General features: G+C 46.7%; 1 protein-coding gene and 1 long non-coding RNA gene across 2 annotated transcripts in view; both read left to right on the top strand.

The window, feature by feature from the left end:
• Positions 1-1,845: 1,845 nt before the first annotated feature.
• Positions 1,846-13,215, top strand: part of LOC109317560 — an 18,925-nt gene continuing 7,555 nt past the window's right edge. The window contains exons 1-2 of the long non-coding RNA XR_002103068.1: positions 1,846-1,857; positions 2,211-2,213. This is a non-coding gene — a long non-coding RNA (uncharacterized LOC109317560). The remainder of the gene's footprint in view (positions 1,858-2,210; positions 2,214-13,215) is intronic.
• Positions 13,109-13,215, top strand: part of TMEM167B (transmembrane protein 167B) — a 2,504-nt gene continuing 2,397 nt past the window's right edge. Inside the window, exon 1 of the mRNA XM_019546300.1 lies at positions 13,109-13,213. Within this exon, the coding sequence (XP_019401845.1) occupies positions 13,204-13,213 (10 nt within the window). The 5' untranslated portion in view covers positions 13,109-13,203. The remainder of the gene's footprint in view (positions 13,214-13,215) is intronic.

Below are 13,215 nucleotides of genomic sequence, written 5' to 3'. Positions count from 1 at the left end.
AGACTCTTCCTTCAGTTGTTTTAATCTCCTGGTTTCCAAAACCTTCTGGAGCTCAGGTTTGTGTTCTGGCAACAGCCCTCTGAGTACAGGAAATAACTAAGGGTTTAATGGAGTGGAATAGACTCCCTCGTTTCTTCTGATTCAGCTCTCCATTACTGCCCCCCTTCTGGTCCTTTACTCTCTCCCTTCTTTCTTTTGACCCAATATCCCGGTGCCCTGGCTGTGGACATGCTGAGCGTATTGGAAGCCCTGTCAGCAAAGGTGGCCTCAGCTGGCCTCAGGTCCTGGGGTATATTCCCAGTAATAATGTGTTAATTTTTATTGTGTTCCTGGGAAGTCCTAGTCTTCTAAGTCAAGATTCCTGCCTCCCTTCCTTTGCAGGTACCTCTGTTGGAAACACTGCACATGCCGTGCTGCCTGGGTACTAGGATACACCATCTTTCTCAGTGACTCCCTGGGATGGTATCCAGCTTTGCAGTGAGTATGCTGTGCTACAGAAAAGCCTCTACACCAGGGGTGGGCAATTATGCGGGCCTGTGGGCCACACAGGGAGTTTTGCTGAGGTGTCACAGGCTGAATCAGTACCCCTCCCGCTGCCCAGCAACTCAACAAAAGTCCCTATGTGGGATGGGGCATGCCGCCCACTTCTCTCATGCCTGTGTCCAGCCCTGCCTACCTGTGGAAACTGCGGGCAGCGGATCGTGGCTGTACCCCGGTCCTGGCCCTGGCTCTGCACTGTCACCACAGCAAGATTCTTGGCTATCTCCAGCTCCACCCTCCCATCTCACTCCTAGGTACCTCTTTGCTAGCCTGCAGCCCCATCCCAGCTGCATGGCTGTGCACCCTGCCCGTGCACGTTCCACCCCCGGCAGTGGGTGCAGGTGGATGGGCTGGGGTGCATGGGCAGCAGGGCTCCGGTAGAGGTAGCTGGAAGGAGCTGCCTCTGCTTGGGCTGCTGGGAAATGGGGGCTGCTGGGAAGTGGAGTTCAACCAGTGCTGCCTCAGTCCTGCTGCACATCTAGGGATGGCAGAACTGGTCACACATGCCGTGGCCCAGGCTGCCCCTGCACCTGGGCAGGGCAGGGCCAAGGGACCCGCTGTGGGCTGGGAAAAATTGCTCCGCAGGCCATATTCAGCCCGTGGGCCATATTTTGCCCACTTCTGCTCTAGACCATTGATTCTCAACCTTTAAACTCAAGGCACCCCTTGGAAAATGCCAGTTCTTAGTTTTCACTTGTTTTTTGACTACATAAAATACTGGAATGATACTTCCGTTGAAAAGAGCTCAGCAGGGCAGAAATCTTTTAACTTTATGATTTCTGTTTGAAACCCCCTGGTTTATCTTGTGAATCTTGCTTGTGCACCTGGCAGTGCTAACATTGTGTTACAGCCCACAGCATCCTTGAAAGGATCTAAAGGTACCCCAGGGTGCCACAGCACCCTGGTAAAGAATACTGCTCTAGACTCAGGCATCATCATTAAGGATTCCTGTTCTCTGTTTCCTGGCTCACTGATCATGGGGCCTAGGGACCTCTTCAAACCTTGATGGCCTCCAAGTGCCCACATAAAGAAGGCTACAGGGGATGCCTGGTTTCAATGTCCCTGGCAAGCAAGGATCTCCAGGTAAAGCAGAAGAGGCCAAGGATCTTGTGCCACCCACTGCATCAGATAGAATAAGCCTATCCTTTGCCCTATGCCCTCCTGACAGCTTCATCACATACCTCCTGTGGCTGAACAACAGCTCCCGATGGAGGTCCTGATGGTTCTTGGACTCTTTGACTGGGTTTGGCAACTTCTTTGGCTCAATGAGGCCACTGGTGCCACTGACTGTCAGGTAAGTGCCAGGTTCAAAGCCCTGTCTGCCTGCCTCTGAAATGCAAATGCCAGATGAATGAGATTAGCCATGGTTTAAATGGTTATTGGCTACCTAATGGACTCAATAATAGATGACTGGTTACTAGTTGTCAGAACAACGATTAACTATGTATTAACCCTTTACAAATGATTTAGAAATGGAACCTTACTACCAGTTGTGATGGTTTTTCTCATCTAACTGTAGGTGTGCTCATTATGTATATTTATGTTAAACATTTTATTAATCCTATTGAGCTCTTGACCTCAATGATACTTTGTGGCAATTAGTTCTACAGACTTATGCATTAGGCAAAAAATATGTTAGTTTTTAAAGATACCGCCTGACAGTTTAATAGAACGTCCCCTTGTTTTCCTACTTTTTATATGACTGGCTGCTGATTCATATCAGGCTGCTGATTGTTCTTCTTTCTACCTCTAGGTTCCTTCTATTTTTGCAATACATTTTTCCTTCAAGTGATGAGATTGCACTTATTTTGGACCCAGGAATCACTACTAGCAGTCCATGTTGCAAATGGTCAATAGCATACTGGGTTGTTGGAAGCAGGTCCTTTATCTTGCTAACTTTTGCAGGCCAAGTTAGCTCTGTTGTTACTTGTTAGGCAGATCAATTCTCACCAAAGAGACTTTAATTTCTAACAACAGAAATGAAACAATCCAAAGCCCTCTGTCCTCTCAAGACATTAGCAGAAGAGTCACTTTCTGCTCAATCTTTTCCCCAGCGCAGCAGCTGTGCTTCTCCTTTTTGCAGTCTGTTCCCACAGAGCTTGCTCCTTTCTGCTCTGTCCTCTGGGATTTTAAGCTCTCAGTTGGATGCTCCCTTGTTAGCAGAATGCCCCATAGCTTAATACCCTTAACAGGGCTGGTTTTTAAGTGACTTATCAAAGACTGGGAAAGTTCAAATAAATGATGTCACTGAATGTTGTCATCATGCTTATAATACCGGTATGTTAATATGTTAATGAAGCATGAAGATCCTTTGTAGCAGCAGATCCGGTTTGTCTCAGTTGTATCATTTCCATTGAGCTTTTCCTCTCCCTCTTTTAAATTTAGCGTTTAACTAGCACCCAGACCTAGATAAAAGTTAACTGGTCTGTAATTCTCAAGTTAAATTCTGGCACATAATTGGTGTATCAGGGGCTCCTACAAAGTTCAGACAATGGGGCTTGGTTAATTAAGGTTGTGTTGTGTTTACTAGTCCCAGAATAATTAAGGGTATACCTGTGGCCTGTGTGGGTGGTGATGGCATTGTGGTTCAGGTGCCTCACTGGGACATCAGAGGTATGTTAAGTATGAGACCCATTTTCAACACATTCCAAAGGCCAGCCCCAATTTACACTGCTGTAAATTAATTTCTTTTCTTTTAGGAGAGGGTTAAAAGCAGCTGGATGGGATGGTGGCTACACTGCCTCTGTGTGTGCTGTTGGCCACTGAATGGCACTTTGTGAAATTTTGTCTAACATTTCTCCCAGGTATACAACAACTCCCCAACCCGACCATAGGTTATTGAAATGGGCATACCTTCACCATGAGAGCCCTACAGGGGACTTAGCTCAGGAGGATCTACCACTTGAGTGCACAGAGGTGCACTGGAAAATGACCTTAACTGGTCTCTTTATTTTGCCACATGTGACCAGTAAGGATGGAAATCAAGACCATTTTACTGACTGCCTAGTGGTTTTGAGTCCCTGGGGGTCCTACTTGGAGTCAATGAGCACCCACCTTCTGAAAATCAGACTCCATTAACAGCATCTCAAGTGGGGCCTCCAACATCACTACTTATTTATAAAAGTGAGATTCAGGGCTTTTTTCCAGTGGCTTGTTTCCTTGAATAAGTTAAGAAGTCTCTTCAAAATGTGACCTTTGATGCTGCTGGTCCCTGCTTATCATATAGCTTCCCAACCCAACGAAACAGTTCACTCCCTCTCCCCTTGGCTCAGAGGCATGACGGCAGCTTTGTGCCCTGGACTGTGGCTGCGCACGGGGCAGCAGCAGCTGTTGGTAGCGGTGGCATGGCTAGCCACCAGCTGTGGCAGTGATTACTTTTCAGCCCCTCAAAGCAGCACTTGGGGCTGCTGCCCCAGTCACCCCCCGCCCCACAGTTACATCACTGCCTCAGCCATTGCTCATGAACAAATTAATTTGCTTGGGAAAAAGCCCAAACCCTCTGAATGCCCCATCCCTCTGTAGGGGCAGTTAGATCCCTTGGCTTCCTCTTATCTGGAAAATGTGGTTTTCCCACACGACAGATGCTTTCTTCTTTGGCGCAAGGAGCTCCTACCTGGAATCTGACGACTCCTCTGCCTTTTGCAGTCACCCTGGAAAATGAAAAGTTCAGCTTCAGAGAGAGGACAAAGGAGTCCAGGAAATAAAAAGGCATTGCTGCAGTAAGCACCAGGATGACCATGGTTCCTCATAGTCACAGCTTGTGCTGTGTTGCTGGGCATCTTATTCCCAGGTCTGGGAAGAGAAAGAGGTCTAATGGTGCTGAGTGTTGGAGGAGAGGGTGTTGCAAATTAGGAGTCAAGGGTTCTTTTCACAGCTCTGCCACCGTCTCCTGTGTCTTGGTTTGCCTGTCTGTCAAATGTATATAGCTACTTGTCTAGAGGTGCTTTGACTTTCAGAATAGAAAAGAATCATAAATGCAGATTCTGGTTGTGAATTAAAGTAGCAGTGACAGGAGTCAAACATAACAGAGGCAAGCACCATCTGTAGCAGCTCATGTCCCTATTAGTGTGTGTATCTTCCTGGGGTAGAACAGGCCTTTATGTGCCATATGCAATGAGTGATGGTAATGACCCAAGTAAGTGGACTTCCAAAAGGCAAGGGCCTTCAGCACAGGGACTCACATCATACAAACTCACCTCCTCAAGGGATGGTTTGATTTTTGAACAGGTGGAAACTGAGCTCTTCCCATCAGACTGATACTGGATAGGATACTATCCAACTTGACTTTGCATTCCAGCAGTAGAATTTCCTATTTATCCTGTCCAGTTTTTCCCTTACCCCAAGCCTGTGGTATGTGGTCTACATACCAATATGACAGGGAAAGCATCTGAGACTTGCCCTGAGCTGAGAAGCTAAAAGGGTAGGGTCCTCCTCTCCATTCACAAGACCATGATCTGCTTTGCTGTTTCTTAAAGAATCTCAGTTTGGAAGAAGGACTTGGATCTCCTTGCTTCCTTCTGGGGTTTAAAGGTTACATCCTCCATATGTGGGCAGATTTCCCTTTTTAATCCTAATAGCCTGATAATGGCAAACATAGTATCCTGCACCATTAAATTAAACAAACCTGGGGAACACAAAGGCCCCAAGCTGCATGCGAACTGGAAACACGTGCAGCCACCTGTGAAGCAGAATTTGGCAAATGTTTAACAATCTCTGAGGGCACGGCTTTTTAATCTCAATTTACAATTTCAAATATTAATATTCAGCTTTTAAGTATAAGGTGGAAATATAACTCTTTAACACAGATCTTCTGTGCTTGGCATGAATATTTAAGCTCTCTTTATAACTTCGATAGAAGAAGGTATATGTTCCAGTAATCCTCTAGCCTCCAGTAACAGGAGGTCTTTGCTAATATTTTTGTCAGACCAGCTATACAATTGGAAGAAATGGAAAAATGTTAGACAAGCTTTGGGCACAAAATGCCCTATCGAGTTGAGGACAGCAGAATACCGTCATTTACCCAGACTGAAATGTAGCCAGACCTAATGATAACCACTACAGCTGCTTTCTACACCTGATGTGAGGGTCAGGTTACCCTCTGATTAGCTTAGAACTGAAAGCAAATTTAAAGCCGTGCAAACAGAAATTCTTAGCCACAGCAATACTACTTTTCTTCCACAATACCGTGGCATCAAGCTGTACACAGAGACCTAGCCTGGATGGATCAGATGACCTGGGTTATATCTGTGAAGAAGCCTGGCTGGTATATCAACATTTCTCCAAAGCCTAAATTGTCATAGAGGGGGCATACAAATGCCCTAAGAGCAATCAGACTGTGAAACTGGTATACCCAGGCATAGGATTAAGCTCATCCATGGGTTTATCTCAGCATGAGTCTTCTTGGCAGGGGAGGAGGGGAAAGATTTGTTTCACTGAAGCAGTGCAGGGCAGGTGCGGCACTCTAGGCACTCACATTTCACCCTGGAGATCTTCTTGGCTCCAGACTCAGCCAAGCTTGTGGGCAAAAGGTCACTGTGGTCACCAGGTAAATCTTGGCCCCCGGAATACTTAAATAGTCATGATAGTAATGCAGCCAGCATCCCCTTCTTATTGTCCTTAACAAACATTGATGCTTATCACAAAATGACGTGATTGGTAGAATCATGACTCAGGAGGATCCCCAGACTGGATTGGCAAAAGGGGTTCAGGTCCAGATTAAATTCCCACACAGAGCTCAGTGTGGTAAGAACAGGATGGAAATAGGAGGGGATGCCAGAAGTCAGCACTGAAGTGCAGGGGGGGAGTTGGGTGGGTAAGGACTAGGATAGTGTGGGGGTTAGAAAATGATGGGTCAGAATTGAGGTGTCTTGACAAAGCTGGGCTTGGGAAAGTTTTCCTGGTACCTGCTCTACGGGGCTAGCCTACAGCTTTATCAACCTGTGTCCATCATGCTCATCAAGTTCTGCACAAATATCAAAAAGCTGTAAAACTTCATTTCAAAATGATCCTTAAGACCAAGAGAGTCTGTTTGCAGCATCTCTGAGAATAATTGAGAGATTCTGGGGGACGGGCAGTGAGGGCAACATATGGGTGAGGACTGCTTCTCTTTACTGAACGCATCCTGGTCTTTACCACATTCATCCTCTAACATCCTGGGCTGGTAGGAAAGTACTGTTATCCCCATTTTACAGATTGGGAACAGGATGGGGAGTTTCAGGTAAGATGCACTTGGTCTCTATCTTTCCAGTCATTTTTGCATAAGAAATTGCAACTTGGGACAATGAGATTATATACAGTGGATGTCCAAGCCACTTGATCTCAAACCCAGCACCACCCACCCAAGTGAAAACACCTGAAACAGCCAGTTCCTTCAGCTCTGCACTTTGACTTGCATTCTCATGCATTCCTTGCACTCTTTGACTTTCCCCACTTAGACTGTCAAAGTGCCCCCTTTGACTTTCAGCTGGGGCTTTCTCCGCTTTAGTCAGTGTTTTATGGGATGAGAACATTGTTTAGGCAAATGCTGATGATCATCTCCCGATAATTCTCCCAGCTGAGGAAGGTGGAGAGAAAAGAAGAAAGGGGAATAAAGAGGGTAAGGAAAGAAAGTGACAAGAATGGGGTGGGGGTGGGGGCATAGGGAGTGAATTTCCTCCATATATACGATGATACATTCTTTTTTATTGAGCTCTATCTATGAGTTCAGCTCTGTGCAAAGCACAGAGGCGTATGTCCAAAAATAGTTTCCTAGTGACAGGAGAGCTACTCACCTGCTTGGTATGGGTGAGCCCCATGACTCCGAGGTAGGGTGAAAATTATGCTTGAGGTTGTCTTTCTGCTCTCTCTCACTCCTTTGTTCCTGTCCTTGCTTTTGCCTTGGTACTGAAAAATCGTATTAGCCCCACTTGCTGACTTGAAGGGAACGTGCTGCTGGGCTCCAGAAAGACTGCGGGACTTTCCTCGCTCCAGGGAAAACCAGCAAGAAGGGAACTGGGATCTCCAGAATAATCGCACTCTGTTTTCCTTTGCAGAGGAGATAGTGTCAGTGACTTGGGATAGCCCCTATTCCTATCAATGGGCTCTTCATTATATCAGCTAAACCCCTAAGGCTAATTCTGCAGGGGAGAGCAGGCAGGAGTCATGTGACCAGCTTTAAGTGTCTTGCGCTATTTAAGCCATCATGAATAATCCCAATGTTTACCCAAGGGTCTGAACTGCCCCTTAGGGAGATGTGTGCTGATGTGAAGGGAAAGCATAGATTTCTGCTTTGGGACTAACATTAAAACTAGCATTTATAAAGGATCCCAAGGGGAGGATTTAGGTGCTTAAATCCCATGTGTTATATTAGAAAATCTCAGCTAAACTCATGGTGGTGAATCTGTCCTCCATTTCACAACTCTTTTGTTCCCATTCATCATTCTATTTATGTGTAAAGTGCTTTACAGACAAGTTAGGAAATAGAGCTGTCCCTGAGGTTCATATTTTGTACTTGCTTGAGCTTTGTTCTCTAAAAACGTCATTCTGGGGCAGCTCTACTACAGGTAAGCAACTGGACTTTGGGGGTGGGGGTAGTATAATCCCATAAGAAACAAACAGACAAACCAGAAACCCCAGTTCACTGAGCTGGAAATCTTGACCAAAATGAATAGAATTGATCCAGACATGAAAGTATGTGTAGAATTAGTAACAGTCCCTGGGCAAAAGGGATTCTTCCAAGGTCCAAGAAGCATTCCACAAAGTGGCACTTATTTAGCTAAAGATGAGGAAGATGAAGAACTTGGTGTTGGGGAATAAAAAAGTGTATGTGGCAATTTAAATGCACAGATATAAATATATTAAAGGACCCTCAGCAACCACAGTGACTTTGGAACAGTCTCCCAAGCTTCTCCGTTTGATTCTTCTTGGGCATGTCTACATGAGACATTTACAGTCATATTAGAGTTGACTTACCATAAGACTAGTCAACTCTAATATGACTGCTTATTTTATGCCAGCTGTCCATATAATAAAAATATACACTGGTCTTTCTAAACGTATTGAAATCAATATGGATTACAAAACAATAACTTGAACTCTGACTCATGAATTGTTTATGTATCGTTTTAATTATTTTAAAAAGGATACTGTTCAAATAAAAATATCAGTTCATCATTTGAAAATTTCCAGTTATGTAAGGTACTTAGAACTGCTATTTCTTTAGAGTAATATTTCTATTTATGACTGTTAACATACTATATCAGTGTTGCTGTGCACATATATCATTTTTATATATTCTTTTTTCACTAGGGTTTTTCTGTTTTACTTAATATTTTCTGATTGCTTCTGAAAAAATGGTATTTATTTTGGGCCAAAGTTAGAACAGTTATTTTAAAATATAAATATGCTTTACATTTAATTTGATAGAGATAATATATTTAATTGTAGTTTGGCCAATTACAATCCTTGCCTATTTAAGTCCAGTTTTTGAAGTGTGTTGATTCTGTAAATGATATGAATAGCAATAATGGTAATGCCATTTAACTGTCTTAACTGCTGTTTTGAAAAGGTTCACAGGTTGGTGATATACCTAGTCAACATTTGCTTTTTCAGTGGCATGCAGTGACAGATCAATATGTCTAGTTTTCACATAATGGGACATTTTCTTTAATAGTGTGCCTTTTACCTCTTGAAAACAGCCTATGTAACCTATAAGGAGGAGAATTAAAAAAATGGACCAAGTAGCTAAACTACGGCTTTGCAGAAAAGAACCTGGGCGTAACGGTGGACAATAAACTGGATATGAGTCAATAGTGTCCCCTTGCTGCCAAGAAAGCTAACAGCATACTGGGCTGCATTAATAGAAGTGTTGCCAGCAGCTCGAGCGAAGTGATTATGTTTTGCACTGGTGAGGCCACATCTAGAGTACTGTGTCGTTTTGCCCCCCCAACTATAGAAAGGATATGGACAAATTAGGAAGAGTCCAACAGAGGGCAAGAAAAATGGTACGGGGGCTGGAGCACATGACTTCTGAGGAAAGATTGAGGGAACTGGGTTTATTTAGTCTACAGAAAAGAAGACCGAGGGGGGATTTGATGGCAGCCTTTAACTCCCTGCAGAGCAGTTCCAAAGAAGATGGAGTGAGACTGTTCTCAGTGATGGCAGATGAGAAAACAAGCAGCAACTGTCTTGAGTTACAGCAAGGGAAGTTTAAGTTTCATAGTTTCTAGGGTCGGAAGGGACCTGAGCAGATCATCAAGTCTGACCCCCTGCCATGGCAGGAAAGAGTACTGGGGTCAAACAACCCCAGCAAGATGTTCATCCAGCCTCGTCTTAAAGACCTCCAGGGTAAGAAGCAGCACCACTTCTCTTGGAAATTCGTTCCAGATCCTAGCCACCCTGACCGTGAAGTAGCACCTCCTGATATCCAATCTGAATTTACCCTCTGCCAGCTTGTGACCAGTATTTCTTGTCACTCTTGGCAGTGCTCGGGGGAACAGGGACTCCCCCAATGCCTGCTTGTCCCCTCTGACTAGTTTGTAAACGGCCACTAGATCCCCCGCAGCCTTCTTTTGTGGAGGCTGAACAGGTTCAGGTCTTGTAGCCTCTCCTTGTAGGACCTGCCCTGCTGCCCCTGATCATGCGAGTGGCCTCCTCTGGACCCTCACCATGTTGTCCACATCCCTCCTGAAGTGTGGCGCCCAGAACTGGGCACAGTACTCCAACTGCGGCCTGACCAGTGCCGCATAGAGGGGGAGGATCACCTCCTTGGACTTGCTCGAGATGCATCTGTGCCTGCCTGACAAGGTGCGGATGGCCTTCCTAACTGCCTCCCCACACTGCCGGCCCATGTTCATTTTGGTATCGATAGTGGGTCCAAGATCCTCTTCTGCCTCTGCACTGACGAGAAGGGAGTTCCCCAGCTTGTAGGTATGGTGTTGGTTCTTTCTCCCCATTGCAGCACCTTGCACTTGTCAGTGTTGAATCCCATCCTGTTCTCATCCGTCCACCCCTGTAACCTGTCTAGGTCTGATTGCAGCCTATTCCTCCCTTCTAGCATGCCCACGTCCCCCCACATCTTAGAGTCATCAGCAAATTTGAACAGGGTGCTTTTTACCCCCTCGTCCAAGTCACTGATGAAGACATTGAACAGTGCAGGCTCAAGGACTGAGCCCTGGGGGACCCCACTGCCCACATCTCTCCAGGTCGAAAATGACCCGTCCACCACCACTCTCTGGGTGCAGCCCTCCAGCCAGTTGGTGACTCATTTGACTGTGTAGGTGCCGACGCCACAGTCCCCCAGTTTTTTAATGAGAACAGGGTGAGAGACAGTGTCGAAGGCGTTCCGAAAGTCCAGGAAGACTATGTCCGCTGCTACCCCTGCATCTAAGGATTTGGTGACCTGGTCGTAGAAGGCCACCAGGTTGGTCTGACAGGACCTGCCGCTAATGAACCTGTGTTGGTTGCCCCTAAGCATAACCTCCCCCATTGGCCCCTCGTGGACATGTGCCAGGATAATTCTTTCAAAAAGCTTACCCAGGATCGAGGTAAGACTAACTGGCGTATAGTTTCCCACGTCCTCCTTCCTCCCTTTTTTGAAGATGGGAACCACACTGGCCCTCTTCCAGTCCTCTGGCACCACACCACAGCACCACAAGTGGATATTAGGAAAAACGTTCTCACTAGGAGGGTAGTAAAGCACTGGAACAGGTTACCCAGGGAGGTTGTGGACTCTCCATCCTTGGAGGTTTCTAAGGCCTGGCTTGACAAAGCCCTGACTGGGGTGATTTAGTTGGAGCTGGTCCTGCATTGAGAAGGGGGTTGGACTAGATGTGACCTCCTGAGGTCCCTCCCAACCCTAATTTTCTATGGTTCTGTGATCAGCCATACAATGGGCTAAGAGTAGCTGAAGAAGGGCGTTTTGTCCTCAAAAGCTTGTCCAACATTCTTCCCAACCATACAATAAGTCCAATAAAAAGACCTCACCAAAAAACCCAAACCCCTAGCTTCTTGCACATTTTCTGGATCGCAGCTACAATTCTCCTTTCCTGATGTGACCAGATAAAAAACTAAATTATTTAAATGATCTTTTTCCTGTGGTTTTATTCCAACTCTGTCATCAGTCATTGGGTAACTTGTGTTTCTTTTCTCTGCTTCAGTTTCATATCCTTTCAATGGTACAAGACCGAGGGGTGATTCTAGTAACAATCTTCAAATAGGGTGATGTTTATAAAGAGGAGGAAGGATGATATTTATAAGGTGGATGGAGATGTGAAAGGACAAGGAGCTCAAAATGGACTCAAGCCGCAGCAGATAAAATTCAGGCTGGAACTTTCTGATTATGAGGGTGATCAAGCCTTGAGACAGGTTGGTTTGTGTTTGTTTTTTTAAGGAAAATCTTCTGTCCCCGAAGTCAAATCAGCCAAATCGATTCCATATCCATGCGAGTCATTCAAGAACAATGCATGGCCCCGCAACCAGCAAGCATCCTCCACCCCCACCTAGGGCTTCAGACACTTACCTGGCAGGGAAAATGCCATGACCATGAAGGTGGTTTTCCTACTGGCTGGGGAAAACCATGAACTTGGCAGGGGGTAGTACTCTGACCGAGGTGATGCATAGGTAGCCTCCCACTTACACTTCCAGGGGGAAGATCTCAGCTTTATGGAAATGGAAGACTTCCCTAGCTTGCTCCTGCGGCTGTATGGCTGAGGGCAGGCAAAACTTGGGGACATCCGAACCCCAAGCCTCTGGGCTTGGGCCTACACATAGGATGCTCACCAAAGGATTTGGAAGCCTTGGGACAGGCTTAAGGTGGCCATCATAGGGGACAGTCCGGTTGTCTTCTATTGATATGAAACTGGATGCCTTTATATCTGCTATTATTTCTCTCAAAGAGAAATACAGAGGACATAAAGGTGTCGGGTTTCATATCAACAGAGGACAGAGTAGCAGAAAACTAGACTGTCCTCTATGATGGCCACCCCAAGTCTGTCCCAAGGCTTCCAAATCCTTTGGCGGGCATCCAACCTGCAGGCCCAAGCCCGCATGTGCAGATTTGGGTATCCTATGTGCAGGCTTGGGGTTCGGATGTCAGCATCCGGTTTCGTATCAGTAGAGGGCAGCGGACAACCAGACCGTCCTCTATGATGGGCACCCATCGCAGGCTCCCTGGGGACACCACTATCCCCGGAAATGTTCAAAAGCAGGCTGGACAAACGCCTGGCTGGGGCAATGGTCAGGGCCGGCCCTGCCTGGAGCAGGGCTGGACTAGACCTGGTGAGGTCCCTTCCATCTCTGCTTTGCTATCCCCACAGACGGTGTTGTTTGTGATGCAGTGCCATCATCCAGGTTAAGGCTGACCCATGTGCTGCCATCCCACCACCCCCTTCCAAGCCCTGCTGGCGGCACGATCACTCCTGCTGGTGCTTGGAGCAACAGGGCCTGGAGCCTCCCCCGCCGCCCGCAGCAAACGCCGGCACCGGAGCGCGGCATCGGCGATCGATTGAGCAGTTCTGGATGGATGCGCGTCGCTCCTACCCTCGCCTGGGCGGCGTTATCTGCATTCGGCTGCTTCTGCCTCCTGCTTCCGGCGGCCGCGTTGGCCGGCAGGTTGTGGGGCGCATACGGGGGGGCTGCGGGCCGCGGTGACAGGCGGCGGCGGACGCGGGCACCGGAGCGGCTGCCATGACCAACGGT

This window comes from Crocodylus porosus, unplaced genomic scaffold (assembly GCF_001723895.1).
Source record: "Crocodylus porosus isolate Cpor-Errol unplaced genomic scaffold, CroPor_comp1, whole genome shotgun sequence".
Classification (NCBI taxonomy): domain Eukaryota; kingdom Metazoa; phylum Chordata; order Crocodylia; family Crocodylidae; genus Crocodylus; species Crocodylus porosus.
Note: the sequence above shows the minus strand (reverse complement) of the source record. Positions and strands in the feature narration are given on the sequence as shown.